Source organism: Salvelinus fontinalis, chromosome 24, assembly GCF_029448725.1.
Source record: "Salvelinus fontinalis isolate EN_2023a chromosome 24, ASM2944872v1, whole genome shotgun sequence".
Classification (NCBI taxonomy): Eukaryota; Metazoa; Chordata; class Actinopteri; order Salmoniformes; family Salmonidae; genus Salvelinus; species Salvelinus fontinalis.
The window spans coordinates 16,546,998-16,567,556 of NC_074688.1; the positions used below are offsets into that span (position 1 = coordinate 16,546,998).

A 20,559-nucleotide genomic window follows, 5' to 3' on the forward strand; every position below is an offset into this window, starting at 1 on the left:
CGGACTTATTTTTCATGACACTGGAATGTCAACAAGTGGCCAACTAATTTCACACTGCATGATAGTGTTTTTGGAGTGACAAAGGTGAATTGCCCATAGACACTATTCTGAATGGAGCTCCCACTTCTCTTTGGTCTGCACAGACTGCACTGAAGCGTTCAATTAGTGAATTGTCCTGATAACAAGAAAGGAGGGCTGTTTTAATCATATCAGGAGGTTGCTGCAAACTGATGTGGTTTTAACACAAGTCGATATTATTTGGTAGTTCATGATTGTCAGCCAGAGGGATGAATACCAAAACTTTAAATCACCTCATTCTGAACATGTATGGCAGCACTATTCGAGGGGGTGCGCGCAACCCATGCTTCGTTGGCTGTAATAACTAGGCTACCATGACCAATGCCTTAGTCTTTTTAAAAAATGCGCTTGATGACCCATTAATTTCTTGGATCTACAGGCTCACTAACTATGCCAGTCGCTCCCATTTTCATTGTAGTTTCGAGTATTATTTCCAGGTCAGAATTTCAGTTTCCTGTGTGGCTTGTTTGTAGGCTTCTAAAAATGGCCGGTGATGGAGGCTCTCTGAAGGATATCAATGAGATTAAATCCCAGTTCAGGACTAGAGAGGGTTTTTACAAACTACTGACCCTCTCGGATTCACAACAACGAGGCGGACTACCTCGGGGTCTGTCCGCAGGTACCACGGTGGGCCCCGGGGGTGGACCGGGTTCGATACCCGGTGGTGGTGTAGGTGTGGTGCAGGGGCCCGGAGCTGCCTCCAGCAATGCCGCAGCCAACTCCTCTCCGGCGGGATTCCTCCCTCCTGTCAGGGTCTCCATGGTGAAGCTTCAGCCGGAGGACCCGAGCGAAGAATCCGAGAGAGTGTGTTTTAACATCGGAAGAGAGCTTTATTTCTACACCTACACAAATATAAAGAAAGTAAGTTGAATAACGGAGCTTGCAATTAATTAATAGACGACTGAGATTGATTATTAGCTAACGTTAGCCACGTTCGTTTGAGTCAATCGAATCATCGTGCATTCATTATTGTTTTGCTAAGCATCAGTAGACCACAGAAAATGTTGCATGCAAGTAAAGGCGTGTAGACTGTGGCTGGAATGCAACAATGTTGCAACATTTCAGAAATACAGTTTCAAGAATGTAGCTGCATTGATGTTACAAGTAGCGTGTAATTTTTGTGACAGCAAATGTTTGCATCCGGTTTTACACCACTCAATCGGGGTTTTGAATTCCAAAAATGTCTGAATGGGGAAGAATCTCAATATAAAACACGTATTTCCTCTATTCTGCCATATTCAAATGTATTTTTAACATGCACCAAATTGAACTTCCACAAAGGGGACAATCACTGAAATAGAACAGGGAAACATTTTTGAAAAGGCTCTTTTGAATGACCTTTACTGTCACTTGTTTTTTCTATAAACTGCTTGCTCTTTACTCTCTCCCCCTCTGTGTTCTCTGTGTAGGCTGTGGACCTCAGTAAACCCATAGACAAGCGTATCTACAAGGGCACCCAGCCCACCTGCCATGACTTCAACCAGTACTCTGCCACAGCAGACAGTGTGGCCCTCATTGTGGGCTTTTCAGCAGGCCAGGTTCAATACCTGGACCCCATTAAGAAGGAGACAAGCAAGCTCTTCAATGAGGAGGTGTGTGGGTTTGTCTGTTCGTCCGCCTGTCTCTGTCTTCTTGTCTGTGTTGGGGGGGGGGTTGAGCTATAGCCTATGTCTGTGTTGGGGGGGGGGGGGGGGGGTTGAGCTATAGCCTATGTCTGTGTTGGGGGGGGGGGGGGGGGGGGGGGGGGTGAGCTATAGCCTATGTCTGTGTTGGGGGGGGGGGGGGGGGTGAGCTATAGCCTATGTCTGTGTTGGGGGTGTTGAGCTATAGCCTATGTCTGTGTTGGGGGTGTTGAGCTATAGCCTATGTCTGTGTTGGGGGTGTTGAGCTATAGTCTGTGTTGGGGTGTTGAGCTATAGCCTATGTCTGTGTTGGGGGAGGGGGGGGTTGAGCTATAGCTATGTCTGTGTTGGGGGGGGGGTGAGCTATAGCTATGTCTGTGTTGGGGGTGTTGAGCTATAGCCTATGTCTGTGTTGGGGGTGTTGAGCTATAGCCTATGTCTGTGTTGGGGGTGTTGAGCTGTAGCCTATGTCTGTGTTGGGGGTGTTGAGCTATAGCCTATGTCTGTGTTGGGGGTGTTGAGCTATAGCCTATGTCTGTGTTGGGGGTGTTGAGCTATAGCCTATGTCTGTGTTGGGGGTGTTGAGCTATAGCCTATGTCTGTGTTGGGGTGTTGAGCTATAGCCTATGTCTGTGTTGGGGGTGTTGAGCTATAGCCTATGTCTGTGTTGGGGGGGTTGAGCTATAGCCTATGTCTGTGTTGGGGGGAGGGGGTTGAGCTATAGCCTATATCTGTGTTGGGGGTGTTGAGCTATAGCCTATGTCTGTGTTGGGGGTGTTGAGCTATAGCCCATGTCTGTGTTGAGCTATAGCTATGTCTGTGTTGGGGGTGTTGAGCTATAGCCTATGTCTGTGTTGGGGTGTTGAGCTATAGCCTATGCCTGTGTTGGGGGGGGGGGGGTTGAGCTATAGCCTATCTTTGTGTTGGGGGAGGGGGGGTTGAGCTATAGCTATGTCTGTGTTGGGGGGGGGGAGTGAGCTATAGCCTATGTCTGTGTTGGGGGTGTTGAGCTATAGCCTATGTCTGTGTTGGGGGTGTTGAGCTATAGCCTATGTCTGTGTTGGGGGTGTTGAGCTGTAGCCTATGTCTGTGTTGGGGGTGTTGAGCTATAGCTATGTCTGTGTTGGGGGTGTTGAGCTATAGCTTATGTCTGTGTTGGGGGGAGGGGGTTGAGCTATAGCCTATGTCTGTGTTGGGGGGAGGGGGTTGAGCTATAGCCTATATCTGTGTTGGGGGTGTTGAGCTATAGCTATGTCTGTGTTGGGGGTGTTGAGCTATAGCTATGTCTGTGTTGGGGGTGTTGAGCTATAGCCTATGTCTGTGTTGGGGGGGTGTTGAGCTATAGCTATGTCTGTGTTGGGGGTGTTGAGCTATAGCTATGTCTGTGTTGGGGGTGTTGAGCTATAGCTATGTCTGTGTTGGGGGTGTTGAGCTATAGCTATGTCTGTGTTGGGGGTGTTGAGCTATAGCCTATGTCTGTGTTGGGGGGGTGTTGAGCTATAGCCTATGTCTGTGTTGGGGGGGTGTTGAGCTATAGCCTATGTCTGTGTTGGGGTGTTGAGCTATAGCCTATGTCTGTGTTGGGGGTGTTGAGCTATAGCCTATGTCTGTGTTGGGGGTGTTGAGCTATAGCCTATGTCTGTGTTGGGGGTGTTGAGCTATAGCTATGTCTGTGTTGGGGGGAGGGGGTTGAGCTATAGCCTATGTCTGTGTTGGGGTGTTGAGCTATAGCCTATGTCTGTGTTGGGGGTGTTGAGCTATAGCCTATGTCTGTGTTGGGGGTGTTGAGCTATAGCCTATGTCTGTGTTGGGGGTGTTGAGCTATAGCTATGTCTGTGTTGGGGGTGTTGAGCTATAGCTATGTCTGTGTTGGGGGTGTTGAGCTATAGCCTATGTCTGTGTTGGGGGTGTTGAGCTATAGCCTATGTCTGTGTTGGGGGTGTTGAGCTATAGCCTATGTTTGTGTTGGGGGTGTTGAGCTATAGCCTATGTCTGTGTTGGGGGTGTTGAGCTATAGCCTATGTCTGTGTTGGGGGTGTTGAGCTATAGCCGATGACTGTGTTGGGGGAGGGGGGGTTGAGCTACAGCCTATGTCTGTGTTGGGAGGGGGTTTGAGCTATAGCCTATGTCTGTGTTGGGGGGGGGTGAGCTATAGCCTATGTCTGTGTTGGGGGGGGGGGGGGGGGGTTGAGCTATAGCCTATGTCTGTGTTGGGGGGGTTGAGCTATAGCCTATGTCTGTGTTGGGGGGGGGGGGTTGAGCTATAGCCTATGTCTGTGTTGGGGGGGGGGGTTGAGCTATAGCCTATGTCTGTGTTGGGGGTGTTGAGCTATAGCCTATGTCTGTGTTGGGGGTGTTGAGCTATAGCCTATGTCTGTGTTGGGGGTGTTGAGCTATAGCCTATGTCTGTGTTGGGGGTGTTGAGCTATAGCCTATGTCTGTGTTGGGGGTGTTGAGCTATAGCTATGTCTGTGTTGGGGGGAGGGGGTTGAGCTATAGCCTATGTCTGTGTTGGGGGTGTTGAGCTATAGCCCATGTCTGTGTTGGGGGTGTTGAGCTATAGCTATGTCTGTGTTGGGGGTGTTGAGCTATAGCCTATGTCTGTGTTGGGGTGTTGAGCTATAGCCTATGCCTGTGTTGGGGGGGGGGGGGGGGGGTTGAGCTATAGCCTATCTTTGTGTTGGGGGAGGGGGGGTTGAGCTATAGCTATGTCTGTGTTGGGGGGGGGGGGGGTGAGCTATAGCCTATGTCTGTGTTGGGGGTGTTGAGCTATAGCCTATGTCTGTGTTGGGGGTGTTGAGCTATAGCCTATGTCTGTGTTGGGGGTGTTGAGCTGTAGCCTATGTCTGTGTTGGGGGTGTTGAGCTATAGCTATGTCTGTGTTGGGGGGTGTTGAGCTATAGCTTATGTCTGTGTTGGGGGGAGGGGGTTGAGCTATAGCCTATGTCTGTGTTGGGGGGAGGGGGTTGAGCTATAGCCTATATCTGTGTTGGGGGTGTTGAGCTATAGCTATGTCTGTGTTGGGGGTGTTGAGCTATAGCTATGTCTGTGTTGGGGGTGTTGAGCTATAGCCTATGTCTGTGTTGGGGGGTGTTGAGCTATAGCCTATGTCTGTGTTGGGGGGGTGTTGAGCTATAGCTATGTCTGTGTTGGGGGTGTTGAGCTATAGCTTTGTCTGTGTTGGGGGTGTTGAGCTATAGCTATGTCTGTGTTGGGGGTGTTGAGCTATAGCTATGTCTGTGTTGGGGGTGTTGAGCTATAGCCTATGTCTGTGTTGGGGGGTGTTGAGCTATAGCCTATGTCTGTGTTGGGGGGGTGTTGAGCTATAGCCTATGTCTGTGTTGGGGGTGTTGAGCTATAGCCTATGTCTGTGTTGGGGGTGTTGAGCTATAGCCTATGTCTGTGTTGGGGGTGTTGAGCTATAGCCTATGTCTGTGTTGGGGGTGTTGAGCTATAGCCTATGTCTGTGTTGGGGGGGTGTTGAGCTATAGCCTATGTCTGTGTTGGGGGAGGGGGGGTTGAGCTACAGCCTATGTCTGTGTTGGGAGGGGGTTTGAGCTATAGCCTATGTCTGTGTTGGGGGGGGGGTGAGCTATAGCCTATGTCTGTGTTGGGGGGGGGGGGGGGGTTGAGCTATAGCCTATGTCTGTGTTGGGGGGGTTGAGCTATAGCCTATGTCTGTGTTGGGGGTGTTGAGCTATAGCTATGTCTGTGTTGGGGGTGTTGAGCTATAGCTATGTCTGTGTTGGGGGGGTGTTGAGCTATAGCCTATGTCTGTGTTGGGGTGTTGAGCTATAGCCTATGTCTGTGTTGGGGGTGTTGAGCTATAGCCTATGTCTGTGTTGGGGGTGTTGAGCTATAGCCTATGTCTGTGTTGGGGGTGTTGAGCTATAGCTATGTCTGTGTTGGGGGGAGGGGGTTGAGCTATAGCCTATGTCTGTGTTGGGGTGTTGAGCTATAGCCTATGTCTGTGTTGGGGGTGTTGAGCTATAGCCTATGTCTGTGTTGGGGGTGTTGAGCTATAGCCTATGTCTGTGTTGGGGGTGTTGAGCTATAGCTATGTCTGTGTTGGGGGGAGGGGGTTGAGCTATAGCCTATGTCTGTGTTGGGGGTGTTGAGCTATAGCCTATGTCTGTGTTGGGGGTGTTGAGCTATAGCCTATGTCTGTGTTGGGGGTGTTGAGCTATAGCCTATGTTTGTGTTGGGGGTGTTGAGCTATAGCCTATGTCTGTGTTGGGGGTGTTGAGCTATAGCCTATGTCTGTGTTGGGGGTGTTGAGCTATAGCCGATGACTGTGTTGGGGGGGGGGGGGGGTTGAGCTATAGCCTATGTCTGTGTTGGGGGGGTTGAGCTATAGCCTATGTCTGTGTTGGGGGGGGGGGGTTGAGCTATAGCCTATGTCTGTGTTGGGGGGGGGGGGTTGAGCTATAGCCTATGTCTGTGTTGGGGGTGTTGAGCTATAGCCTATGTCTGTGTTGGGGGTGTTGAGCTATAGCCTATGTCTGTGTTGGGGGTGTTGAGCTATAGCCTATGCCTGTGTTGGGGGGGGGGGGGGGTGTTGAGCTATAGCCTATCTTTGTGTTGGGGGAGGGGGGGTTGAGCTATAGCTATGTCTGTGTTGGGGGGGGGGGGTGAGCTATAGCCTATGTCTGTGTTGGGGGTGTTGAGCTATAGCCTATGTCTGTGTTGGGGGTGTTGAGCTATAGCCTATGTCTGTGTTGGGGGTGTTGAGCTGTAGCCTATGTCTGTGTTGGGGGTGTTGAGCTATAGCTATGTCTGTGTTGGGGGTGTTGAGCTATAGCTTATGTCTGTGTTGGGGGGAGGGGGTTGAGCTATAGCCTATGTCTGTGTTGGGGGGAGGGGGTTGAGCTATAGCCTATATCTGTGTTGGGGGTGTTGAGCTATAGCTATGTCTGTGTTGGGGGTGTTGAGCTATAGCTATGTCTGTGTTGGGGGTGTTGAGCTATAGCCTATGTCTGTGTTGGGGGGGTGTTGAGCTATAGCTATGTCTGTGTTGGGGGTGTTGAGCTATAGCTTTGTCTGTGTTGGGGGTGTTGAGCTATAGCTATGTCTGTGTTGGGGGTGTTGAGCTATAGCTATGTCTGTGTTGGGGGTGTTGAGCTATAGCCTATGTCTGTGTTGGGGGGTGTTGAGCTATAGCCTATGTCTGTGTTGGGGGGGTGTTGAGCTATAGCCTATGTCTGTGTTGGGGGTGTTGAGCTATAGCCTATGTCTGTGTTGGGGGTGTTGAGCTATAGCCTATGTCTGTGTTGGGGGTGTTGAGCTATAGCCTATGTCTGTGTTGGGGGTGTTGAGCTATAGCCTATGTCTGTGTTGGGGGGGTGTTGAGCTATAGCCTATGTCTGTGTTGGGGGGGTGTTGAGCTATAGCCTATGTCTGTGTTGGGGTGTTGAGCTATAGCCTATGTCTGTGTTGGGGGTGTTGAGCTATAGCCTATGTCTGTGTTGGGGGTGTTGAGCTATAGCCTATGTCTGTGTTGGGGGTGTTGAGCTATAGCTATGTCTGTGTTGGGGGGAGGGGGTTGAGCTATAGCCTATGTCTGTGTTGGGGGTGTTGAGCTATAGCCTATGTCTGTGTTGGGGGTGTTGAGCTATAGCCTATGTCTGTGTTGGGGGTGTTGAGCTATAGCCTATGTTTGTGTTGGGGGTGTTGAGCTATAGCCTATGTCTGTGTTGGGGGTGTTGAGCTATAGCCTATGTCTGTGTTGGGGGTGTTGAGCTATAGCCGATGACTGTGTTGGGGGAGGGGGGGTTGAGCTAAAGCCTATGTCTGTGTTGGGAGGGGGTTTGAGCTATAGCCTATGTCTGTGTTGGGGGGGGGGGTGAGCTATAGCCTATGTCTGTGTTGGGGGGGGGGGGGGGGGTTGAGCTATAGCCTATGTCTGTGTTGGGGGGGTTGAGCTATAGCCTATGTCTGTGTTGGGGGGGGGGGGTTGAGCTATAGCCTATGTCTGTGTTGGGGGGGGGGGGGTTGAGCTATAGCCTATGTCTGTGTTGGGGGTGTTGAGCTATAGCCTATGTCTGTGTTGGGGTGTTGAGCTATAGCCTATGTCTGTGTTGGGGGTGTTGAGCTATAGCCTATGTCTGTGTTGGGGGTGTTGAGCTATAGCCTATGTCTGTGTTGGGGGTGTTGAGCTATAGCCTATGTCTGTGTTGGGGGGAGGGGGTTGAGCTATAGTCTATGTCTGTGTTGGGGGTGTTGAGCTATAGCCTATGTCTGTGTTGGGGGTGTTGAGCTATAGCCTATGTCTGTGTTGGGGGTGTTGAGCTATAGCCTATGTCTGTGTTGGGGGTGTTGAGCTATAGCCTATGTCTGTGTTGGGGGTGTTGAGCTATAGCCTATGTCTGTGTTGGGGGTGTTGAGCTATAGCCTATGTCTGTGTTGGGGGTGTTGAGCTATAGCCTATGTCTGTGTTGGGGGTGTTGAGCTATAGCCTATGTCTGTGTTGGGGGTGTTGAGCTATAGCCTATGTCTGTGTTGGGGGTGTTGAGCTATAGCCTATGTCTGTGTTGGGGGTGTTGAGCTATAGCCTATGTCTGTGTTGGGGGAGGGGGGGTTGAGCTATAGCCTATGTCTGTGTTGGGGGAGGGGGGGTTGAGCTATAGCTATGTCTGTGTTGGGGGGGGGGGGTGAGCCTATGTCTGTGTTGGGGGGGAGGGGTTGAGCCTATGTCTGTGTTGGGGGGGGGGGGGGTTGAGCTATAGCCTATGTCTGTGTTGGGGGTGTTGAGCTATAGCCTATGTCTGTGTTGGGGGTGTTGAGCTATAGCCTATGTCTGTGTTGGGGGAGGGGGGGTTGAGCTATAGCCTATGTCTGTGTTGGGGGAGGGGGGGTTGAGCTATAGCTATGTCTGTGTTGGGGGGGAGGGGTTGAGCCTATGTCTGTGTTGGGGGGGGGGGGGTTGAGCTATAGCCTATGTCTGTGTTGGGGGTGTTGAGCTATAGCCTATGTCTGTGTTGGGGGAGGGGGGGTTGAGCTATAGCCTATGTCTGTGTTGGGGGAGGGGGGGTTGAGCTATAGCTATGTCTGTGTTTGGGGGGGGGGGGGTTGAGCCTATGTCTGTGTTGGGGGGGAGGGGGGGTTGAGCCTATGTCTGTGTTGGGGGGGGGGGGGGGGTTGAGCTATAGCCTATGTCTGTGTTGGGGGTGTTGAGCTATAGCCTATGTCTGTGTTGGGGGTGTTGAGCTATAGCTATGTCTGTGTTGGGGGTGTTGAGCTATAGCCTATGTCTGTGTTGGGGGTGTTGAGCTATAGCCTATGTCTGTGTTGGGGGTGTTGAGCTATAGCCTATGTCTGTGTTGGGGGTGTTGAGCTATAGCCTATGTCTGTGTTGGGGGTGTTGAGCTATAGCCTATGTCTGTGTTGGGGGAGGGGGTGTTGAGCTATAGCCTATGTCTGTGTTGGGGGAGGGGGTGTTGAGCTGTAGCCTATGTCTGTGTTGCCATTTGCTTTATTTCATAGGAATATTTGGAACACTGAAAATACTTTTTTAAGAGCTATTTTGAAGTTTTGCCTGCCTTTTTGAAGAATAATGTTCTTAAAGGCCCAATGTAGCCATTTTTATATAAATGTCAAATAATTTATGGGTAACAATTAAGTACCTTACTGTAATAGATTTCCATTAAAATGGGAAAACATATATTTTTTAGTAACAACAAAAAATTCTCAAGCAAGAATTTTGCTCGGACTGTCTGGGAGGGGACTGAGTGGAGAGGGTAAATTTGAAAACTAGTAGTTATTGACAGAGAGGTTTGGATAACTCTCTGTTATTGGCCTACTAACCAATTTAGTGAATGCTGATGTCACCATGGAAAACTGAAACTACTGCACATGCTGATTAGAAGGTCTTGTGTAGATTCTATTTTCAACCAGCAACTATCAGGATTTTTACATTGATAAAATGTTTCATCAGCTGTTGTACAATATGATATTAAACATAGGGAGAACAGATTTTTGGCTGCACTGGGCCTTTTAATTACAGTATATCACAAAAGTGAGTACACCCCTCACATTTTTGTAAATATTTGAGTATATCTTTTCATGTGACAACACTGAAGAAATGACACTTTGCTACAATGTAAAGTAGTGCGTGTACAGCTTGTATAACAGTGTAAATTTGCTGTCCCCTCAAAATAACTCAACACACAACCATTAATGTCTAAACCGCTGGCAACAAAAGTGAGTACACCCCTAAGTGAAAATGTCCAAATTAGACCCAATTAGCCATTTTCCCTCCCAGGTGTCATGTGACTCATTAGTGTTACAAGGTCTCAGGTGTGAATGGGGAGTAGGTGTGTTAAATATGGTGTTATCGCTCTCACACTCCAATACCGACTGGTCACTGGAAGTTCAACATGCCACCTCATGGCAAAGAAATCTCTGAGGATCTGAAAAAAATAATTGTTGCTCTACATAAAGATGGCCTGGGCTATAAGAAGATTGCCAAGACCCTGAAACTGAGCTGCAGCACAGTGGCCAAGACCATACAGCGGTTTAACTGGACAGGTTCCACTCAGAACAGGCCTCGCCATGGTCGACCAAAGAAGTTAAGTGCAAGTGCTCAGCGTCATATCCAGAGGTTGTCTTTGGGAAATAGACATATGAGTGCTGCCAGCATTGCTGCAGAGGTTGAAGGGGTGGGGGGGGTCAGCCTGTCAGTGCTCAGACCATACGCCGTACACTGCATCAAATTGGTCTGCATGGCTGTCATCCCAGAAGGAAGCCTCTTCTAAAGATGATGCACAAGAAAGCCCGCAAACAGTTTGCTGAAGACAAGCAGACTAAGGACATGGATTACTGGAACCATGTCCTGTGGTCTGATGAGACCAAGATAAACTTATTTGGTTCAGATGGTGTCAAGCGTGTGTGGCGGCAACCAGGTGAGGAGTACAAAGACAAGTGTGTCTTGCCTACAGTCAAGCATGGTGGTGGGAGTGTCATGGTCTGGGGCTGCATTAATGCTGCCGGCACTGGGGAGCTACAGTTCATTGAGGGAACCATGAATGCCAACATGTACTGTGACGTACTGAAGCAGAGCATGATCCCCTCCCTTCGGAGACTGGGCCGCAGGGCAGTATTCCAACATGATAACGACCCCAAACACACCTCCAAGACGACCACTGCCTTGCTAAAGAAGCTGAGGGTAAAGGTGATGGACTGGCCAAGCATGTCTCCAGACCTAAACCCTATTGAGCATCTGTGGGGCATCCTCAAATGGAAGGTGGAGGAGTGCAAGGTCTCTAACATCCACCAGCTCCGTGATGTCGTCATGGAGGAGTGGAAGAGGACTCCAGTGGCAACCTGTGAAGCTCTGGTGAACTCCATGCCCAAGAGGGTTAAGGCAGTGCTGGAAAATGATGGTGGCCACAAAAAATATTGACACTTTGGGCCCAATTTGGACATTTTCACTTAGGGGTGTACTCACTTTTGTTGCCAGCGGTTTAGACATTAATGGCTGCGTGTTGAGTTATTTTGAGGGGACAGCAAATTTACACTGTTATACAAGCTGTACACTCACTACTGTACATTGTAGCAAAGTGTCATTTCTTCAGTGTTGTCACATGAAAAGATATACTCAAATATTTACAAAAATATGAGGGGTGTACTCACTTTTGGGATATACTGTAAATTCAGAAGATGGAGTGTGATAATGATAAAGTGTACTTTTCTTTGCCTTTGCTTGGTTTCTCCTCTAAGTCAATGAACCTCCTCCGGAGCACTGGATCTAAATCCACTCTGTCTGCTGTTCTATCTCTGTCACATAGCTCAGATATACCAACATGCCTCACTTTTATCATAGGATAACATAGAAACCATAGAAAGTGGATAACATAGAAAGTGGTTGACATAGAAACAAGTTGATGATATACAGTGTCATTATTGGGACAGTGAAGCATTTTTTTTGTTTTGGCTCTAGACTTAAAAAGTTTGACTATGGGGTTAAAGTGCAGACTGTTAGCTTTAATTTGAGGATATTTTCATCCATCGCGTTTAGAGCTTAAAGCTTCACTGTCCAAATATTGAGTGCACTGTAGGTCTGGTTTTTCAGACACATATTAAACCTAGTCCTGGACTAAAAGCACTTTAGGAGGACATAGAACCACTAACAGTTCAGATATTAGTTAGTTGTTGTGACAGTTACCATTCTCTTTCAGATACATCTCTTACCATTGTCGCTGAAAATAGCATATAAGCGTTTCTCATTTTCCAGTGTTGCTAATATAAAATTCTTATTTTCCTCACACCCCATGTCACCTTTCAGAGGATGATAGACAAGTCCAAGGTAACCTGTCTGAAATGGCTGCCCAAATCAGAGAATCTGTTCCTGGCCTCATACGCCAGTGGTCACCTCTACCTCTACAACGTGGAGCACCCGTGTGGCACCGCCGCCCCGCAGTACTCTCTGCTCCGCCAGGGCGAAGGCTTTGCCGTCTACGCCTGCAAGACGAAGACGCCCCGAAACCCGCTGCTGCGCTGGGCCGTAGGAAACGGAGGCCTTAATGAGTTTGCCTTCTCGCCGGACGGCGTGCATGTGGCGTGTGTGGGCCAGGACGGCTGCCTGCGCGTCTTCCACTTTGACTCCATGGAGCTGCAGGGCGTGATGAAGAGCTACTTCGGCGGCCTGCTGTGCGTCTCCTGGAGCCCCGATGGCAAATACCTGGCCACGGGTGGCGAGGACGACCTGGTGACGGTGTGGTCGTTTGCGGAGAGCCGCGTGGTGGCCCGGGGACACGGCCATAAGTCCTGGGTGAACGTGGTGGCCTTTGACCCCTTCACCACCAGCCTGGAGGACGAGGAGCCCATGGAGCTGAGTGGCAGCGAGGAGGACCTACAGCAGGGGCCGCTGCACTTGGGCCGTGTGCGCACCAGCAGCACACTGTCACGCCTCTCCCGCCACAGCTCCAAGGGCGGCTCGCCCTCCGTCACCTACCGCTTCGGCTCGGTGGGCCAGGACACCCAGTTCTGCCTGTGGGACCTGACGGATGACGTGCTGTACCCGCGGCTGCCCCTGTCTCGTGCCCTCACCAACACCTTCGGTCCCACCATCCCCTCCTCTGTCAGCGGCACCATCAACAACACTACAGGCGGAGGGAGTGGAGGGGTCGTAGGCGGGGTAGAGGGCCACCACCACCCCACCACTAACCCCCACCAGCCCCCCACCATGCCCCTGCCACTCCCCCGCTCCCTGTCGCGCTCCAACTCCCTCCCGCACCCCGCCGTGGCCAACGTCTCTAAGGGCCAGAGCACAACAGAGGGCGGGGGAGGGAGCGGAGGGGGCAACGCCACCCCCTTCAGTATCGGCCGCTTCGCCACGCTCTCCCTGCAGGAGCGGAAGTCGGACAAGTCTGGAGGGAGCGGGGTGGGCGGAGAGAAGGAGCACAAGCGCTACCATAGCCTGGGAAACATCAGCAAGAGCAACGACAAGATCAACGTAGCGCCACGCAGCAGTCGCCTGGACGCCGCCAAGGTCCTGGGCACCACCCTGTGTCCGCGGATGCACGAGGTGCCCCTGCTGGAGCCCCTGGTGTGTAAGAAGATCGCCCACGAGAGGCTGACCGTGCTGGTGTTCATGGACGACTGCATCATCACCGCGTGCCAGGAGGGCCTCATCTGCACCTGGGCACGGCCGGGTAAAGCGGTGAGTCCTGCGCCCAGCGTCCGTAACGTTATGGCAGTGAAACATCTATCAATGAATAATGCTCTGTAGCTTTTAGTGTAATAGTTTATACTCCCAAGTTATTTGAAAGGACTTCTGCTCTTGAGTATTTATGGATTACTTGCCATGAGTCTAAACTTTCTTCCTTTCTCTCTCTCTTTCCCCTCCCTGGCGCTGCCTGCCCCCTCCTCCAGAACTTGACAGCACAGAACGGGAACTCTCCCAGTGGCACGGTAGTATAGCTGGAAGTGGAACTTTGCACTCCCTCCTCCCCCCATCATGGCTGAAGAGGGGCCAGCATCTGCACCCGATCGTCACAGTATTGCACCCCTGATGTACCCGCTTGCCTCTCACCGCTTCTCTTTAGAAAGACTACAAAGCAAAATGGGGACCATCCCTCTTTTCCCAGAAGCATCGAGAAGGCAGACTCCTCTCCACCCTGCTAACACTACGAAAGTCAGTCATTTTATTTATTTATTTAACCTTTTCACAAGACTGAAGTAATTTATATTGTAAATAATTATACAAATACTCTATAAATTCAGATGATAAAGAGTACTGAAATAATGACTCAAGCGAGTGAAAAAAATAATATTACTATATGTAGATCCTATATTGTACATAGCGACACAGTTAACATTGAATGTCTGCAGTTAGGGACCTGAAGATGTAGTGTTTTTGTGTGATAGAGGTCCTTGATTTGTCGTGTCCCTTGAAGAAAACTGGTTTGGTTTGTCGATAAAGATGGACGCATTTAGGGTCTCTGGCATCAAAGACTTGACCCTCGTGCAGTACAGAGAGCAATCTTCCTATGGCTGCTACTGCACTCTTCAGCTGAGACTGTCCACTCCCAGGTATTCTTGTTCCTAACATGACTGCACAGTGTGACACACTGTACACAAGTACGCTTTCGATCAGTGTAGCTTCCAATAGGCTCCATTCCACTCACACCTGCAATGCCTCTTGCAAGATTTTGCACATTCGACAGTCATAATTTTAGCCCACAGAAGGAAACTAGAGGCAGTTGGTCTTGTTGTGATTTTTCTTTTGTGTTATGTTAATTTATTTCAAGTCATTTCAAGCTACTGATTCTAACTGGACTGTATTATTTGTGGATTCTCTGTACGTGATATCCATGATATTCTACCAACCTGTGGGCCTTGCATCAAACCATTGTTTTACCTAGAAATTATTTTGTGTGGGTTTTGAGGTTCGGTATGCTGAAAGGCATGCGACAACAAATGAGTCAAAGCTACTAGTGTAATAACACCAGACTAGAAATGGTGGTGGACCAACAACAAAAAATGTGTGGTGAAGAAGTGACTTTGTGTTTTTAAGATCTGGCCAGTTAAGATAAGAACACTGTTGGTAACAGAACCGTTTACTCTGGCAAGTTCAAGGGGCCACCATCTTATTAGTGTATGTCCTAATAACAGTTGTGAAATAGCAAAAAGTGACACTAAAACCAAGACTCAAATCATTGAATGTACACTGAAGACTACCATCTGACTGAATGCCTTGTTCAATACTGCAAGACAATGGGAACTAACCATTTTATGCCAAGGGAAGAAAATCCATTCCATGTATTGTTTTTCTTTTTGACCATTTACAGCAAACCATAGCATGTAATGTTTAATTCAGTGTGTATTATACATATGCCTGAGGTGATGAAGTTAGTGGCAAATGATATCACAGTATTAAGTTTGTATATGGAGATCTGTTAATAAAATTCTAAACCCAAATGCTACCTGTTATTCTCAGGCTATCTCCATCTTATTGATTTGCAATAGGAATATCTGAATCTAATTCATTTTTTTAATATATATATATTTTTTTAGTTATAAATACTCCAGGCTCTTGCGCTTTAATTATCACAAAATAGAGGTTTATCTTGTCATCCAATATCTATTCTCTTGTTACCAAAGTTTAAAGTTTTATTTTCCATGACTTTGATAAATGTTTAGATTTCTGTTTCTTTAACATTGAAACCCTGTTGTGATTTTCATCATCTCGGGCACCCAGAACATTTCACTTTGGCCAGATCTCGGGCACCCAGAACATTTCACTTTGGCCAGATCTCGGGCACCCAGAACATTTCACTTTGGCCAGATCTCGAGATCTCGGGCACCCAGAACATTTCACTTTGGCCAGATCTCGGGCACCCAGAACATTTCACTTTGGCCAGATCTCGGGCACCCAGAACATTTCACTTGTGCTGGCCAGCTACTCAATGTATTTGTTAAATCTTGCATGAGAGACTGGTTTTGATGGCAAATGTTGAGTTAAAAACATGCCAGAGAATGGTATCTGGTAGGGAAATATTACATTTAAAGAAAGAGCAATATGGTAACATTTATGTTTGAGTTTGCTTGTAAGTGTAGACGGCACTGAGAGTTTTATTTCACTGGGCTATAACAAACACATTTTTCACCAACAGGTTTCTGTGCCAATGCACCAAACAATCAATATGCAAAGTATAGTCCTGCATACCGACTTTGGGCGCTTCAAAATCATGGTTTGCGTTTACAACACCACAATCAAAGACTACTGTATGTCAATCTCGACAAAATACACCCCTCCCTACCTTGTACCAAGTATAGAAGGCTTGGGTTGACAATCTCCTAATGTTATTCAACTTTTAGGTGTTTTGTAGCGGATATATCTTTCCATTCATCAGTTTGAAAGCTGGAGTTATATTGGAGTGGAGTGGACGAACGTGCGCAGGTAGCCTACAGGAGACGTCTGAAGTAGCCTAATCAGATGAAAACATTCACACTGGGCACACATTTCAATGTGGAGAATTGGGTAATATTTGGTAGAAATGCTGATCGATCACATTCCAACCTATTTTCACCCACTCTAAAAGACAGCCAAAAGTTTGTTGAATTCCCAATGTGTTATCACTCTGCTTTCAACCATCTAAAAGCACAACCAAATTCTAATGGAAAGTCAATGTCTAAAATGTTTAAGTACAACTGAATGTGTAATCACTGTTCTTGATCTAATAGCACAACCAAATGACCTGGATTGCAATTAGTTGAGATGACATTAAAGTACATGGTGCAAGTGATAAATGCCATTTGAGATTCTGTGCAGATTATTATAGCAATTGTGAAGATTTCCACAGACCTGCGACCCTGAACATGCACGCTTTCTATGATTAAATAAAATACATTTATTGTTGCAGTAACCTCAATGTGTCCATGGATGGGTTCCTTATTTTAAGTTTGAATAAAGTTTTATTTGTTTGTAAGAAAGCCTTAACATTAGGCTATTTACTGTCTTACAAAAGTAATATTGAATTGTGTTTGGTTGACAACACAAAATAAATAAACATTTAAAGGAGAGTTCCATCTGAGGCACTTACTTAATCCTATTCTTTAACTTGTATTTTTGGTTGAGATGGAGACTTGAATCCAACATATCATTTTTTAACTTAATAGGCTATTTAATAGTTAATAGGCTATTTACCTTATCTCAATAGTTATTAACTTGTTTGGTTGTCAACGCAACCAAATATAAACATTTGAAGAAGATGAATCTTCTGCTTGGATAGCTCCATCTGTGCCACTGAGTCTGGCTTTAATTATATGTTGGATTCACGTCTCCATTAGAACCAAAAATCTAAGTTGAGGAATAGGACTAAATCAATTCAAACATAAAATGCATTTATACACAGTTTGATTTGATTTAATCCTATTCTTTAACTTTTATTTTTGGTTGAGATGGAGATGTGAATCCAACATAATTTGTAGATTCCATTTGCAATCAACCAAAGCTTGAAGCCCTAGGCTTATATGTATTGTCTATTTTTAGTTGAATCCTGGGCTGAATTTAAACAATAGCTTTTGATGACTTCCCAAATGCTATATAGGCCTAAATAGCATCATTGATGATACATGATTGATAAAGGATGGTTACATTTCATTTGCTCTGTTGAACCTAACCTTTGGAATGACTTCGATAGCAACAGTGAATCTATTAAGTGGAGAGTTCTCAACAATCATTCTCACGATAGCACATTGGTAATAGTCAATGACAAATATCAAAGCTTGGTTAAAACCCTGCATGGGCCACTGAGGAAATAACTATAGTAGGTGCTGCCCAGCCTATAGTTTTTTTTCCTTATTGTGGATATTACATTCAAGATCTGACATTGTTTCAAAGATACAAATTCAACATATGTTATACAAAATGTGTCCATATTGAAAATTGGTTACCATGATGACATCATCATGTGATTGAAATGTAACCCCCAAAACAATTGATTACTTTTTTCAAATCCAATATATTTTTCACGTAGATTCCACGCACAATAAGTTGACAAATGATCATGCAGCCATCGCCTGGCAAGTGGGAGGCACTATTTGTCAACCAATCATTAGGGTGTTTTTGTATTGTGACTCCCGAACCAGCCCCTCACCCCTGCCAACTCGCAGGGCCCTACGTGGTCACGTGTTGCTGACGAAACTCTTGAGGATGACTTCCAGAGAGTGACCAATAAACACATCGGGTGTGTTCGAGCAGTAAGGCTTTAACGCAGAGATTCTCACAGTGAAAAAGCTGAAATTCATCTGCTTGCTCTGCCCTCATATTTTCTGGAGTAGTGAATAACAATTAAGTACCCCTCAAGATACACTTCATTTTAACTAGCTAAATCATGTGTAACACCTAGTAATTACATTATACTTATGCAGATATGACATGTACTCTGTAGTGTACCAGTGCAGAGTTTCTTAAACTTTTTGTAGACTTGATGCTAAGTACAGATTGTAAATTTTTTGCTTTAGTGTGTGTGTCCAAAAATCACTTGCCCAACAACTTCTTAGTTATGTTAGGAAGTTTGCCATCTTCATGACCACCCTGGTAGTGGGCACCCCAACTACATGGGCACCCCAACTTCTCTTATCCCCAGAACACAGTAACTTAAAAAATAAGGGTTTTTCTGACATTTTAGGGAAATTTAACTGAAGAAAAAAAAATACAGCCCTAGCAGAGCCCCAAGTCCCATGGGGACATCCTCTAGGGCGTGGATGTTCTCCCCATCAAAGGCCAGCGTGATTCCACTCTCATGTTGAAATGGATTTCCGCCGATGTGCAGTAAAGGAGTGAGAAGTGGTGTCAAGTCCTAGTAAAGTAAAGCAATGATCTTACTACACTTGCTAATTTTATAACAAAATACACATTTTTAATGTACTATGTATAGGCTACATTACAGAAATGGAAGGAATTAGGGCAAATACCTGTGTGCCTCTTCTGTATTGTCCTTCAGGGACTGTCGAAATAGCAGGATGATGTCCTCACCCCTGCCTCGACTCTCTACCTCTGCTATCATTTTGCCACTACCCTTGCGGAGTCCTTGAATGATCTTTTTGCCTATTTCCATTCCATGTTCTTGCTTAATTTCTGAGAAGATCTGAAAACATAATTTTTACACATTGTATTTCTGGAGGTTTAACTTAATTCACATAGACTTAAAAAATAGCAAATGTGTGAGCTAACTCACAATGCTGCAGTGAAGCAGTGCAGGAAACTCATTAAGGCTCTCTTTGAAACACTTAGGTTGGAGTCATTAAAACTCATTTTTCAACCACTCCACAAATTTCTTGTTAACACACTATAGTTTTGGCAAGTCGGTTAGGACATCTACTTTATGCATGACACAAGTAATTTTTCCAACAATTGTTTACAGACAGATTATTTCACTTATAATTCACTGTATCACAATTCCAGTGGGTCAGAAGTTTACATACACTAAATTGACTGTGCCTTTAAACAGCTTGGAAAATTCCAGAAAATGATGTCATGGCTTTAGAAGCTTCTGATAGGCTAATTGACATAATTTGAGTCTATTGGAGGTGTAGCTGTGGATGTATTTCAAGGCCTACCGTCAAACTCAGTGCCTCTTTGCTTGACATCATGGGGAAATCAAAAGAAATCAGCCTAGACCTCAGAAAAAAATTGTAGACCTTCACAAATCTGGTTCATCCTTGGGAGCAATTTCCAAACGCCTGAAGGTACCACATTCATCTGTACAAACAATAGTACGAAAGTATTAAAACCATGGGACCACGCAGCCGTCATACCGCTCAGGAAGGAGACAAGTTCTGTCTCCTAGAAATGAGCGTACTTTGGTGCGAAAAGTGCAAATCAATCCTAGAACAACAGCAAAGAACCATGTGAGGATGCTGGAGGAAACAGGTACAAAAGTATCTATAAACAGTAAAACGAGTCCTATATCGACATAACCTGAAAGGCCGCTCAGCAAGAAAGAAGCTACTGCTCCAAAACCACCATAAAAAAGCCAGACTACGGTTTGCAACTGCACTTGGTGACAAAGATCGTACTTTTTGGAGAAATGTCCTCTGGTCTGAGGAAACAAAAATAGAACTGTTTGGCCATAATGACCATTGTTATGTTTGGAGGAAAAAGGGGGACGATTGCAACCCGAAGAACACCATCCCAACCGTGAAGCACAGGGGTGGCAGCATCATGTTGTGGGGGTGCTTTGCTGCAGGAGGGACTGGTGCACTTCACAAAATAGATGGCATCATGAGGCAGGAAAATTATGTGGATATATTGAAGCAACATCTCAAGACATCAGTCAGGAAGTTAAAGCTTGGTCGCAAATGGGTCTTCCAAATGGACAATGACCCCAAGCATACTTCCAAAGTTGTGGCAAATGGCTTAAGGACAACAAAGTCAAGGTTTGGAGTGGCCATCACAAAGCCCTGACCTCAATCCCATAGAAAATTTGTGGGCAGAACTTAAAAAGAGCGTGCGAGCAAGGAGGCCTACAAACCTGACTTAGTTACTTACACAAGCTCTGTCAGGAGGAATGGGCCAAAATTCACCCAACTTATTGTGGGAAGCTTGTGGAAGGCTACCCAAAACGTTTGACCCAAGTTAAACAATTTATAGGCAATGCTACCAAATACTAATTGAGTGTATGTAAACTTCTGACCCACTGGGAATGTGATGAAAGAAATAAAAGCCTAAATAAATAATTCTCTCTACTATTATTCTGATATTTCACATTCTTAAAATAGAGTGGTGATCGTAACTGACCTAAAACAGGGAATTTTTACCAGGATTAAATGTCAGGAATTGTGATAAACTGAGTTTAAATGTATTTGGCTAAGGTGTATGTAAACTTCCGACTTCAACTGTACACAGCTGAAA

The 20,559-nt window shown here is 46.6% G+C and overlaps 1 protein-coding gene across 1 annotated transcript; it reads left to right on the top strand.

The window, feature by feature from the left end:
* The first annotated feature begins 62 nt into the window (after positions 1-62).
* Positions 63-15,131, top strand: LOC129822043 (WD repeat-containing protein 20-like). Its single transcript, XM_055879904.1, has 4 exons — positions 63-939; positions 1,488-1,670; positions 11,983-13,359; positions 13,572-15,131. The coding sequence occupies exons 1-4, from the start codon at positions 469-471 to the stop codon at positions 13,617-13,619; spliced, it is 2,079 nt and encodes a 692-aa protein (XP_055735879.1). The 5' UTR covers positions 63-468; the 3' UTR covers positions 13,620-15,131.
* Positions 15,132-20,559: the final 5,428 nt, after the last annotated feature.

Coding starts and splice junctions, on each gene's coding strand:
- LOC129822043 (XM_055879904.1), top strand. CDS start 469: ATGCCAGTCGCTCCCATTTTCATTGTAGTTTCGAGTATTATTTCCAGG. Junction 940..1,487: donor CCTACACAAATATAAAGAAA/GTAAGTTGAATA, acceptor TTCTCTGTGTAG/GCTGTGGACCTCAGTAAACC. Junction 1,671..11,982: donor GCAAGCTCTTCAATGAGGAG/GTGTGTGGGTTT, acceptor GTCACCTTTCAG/AGGATGATAGACAAGTCCAA.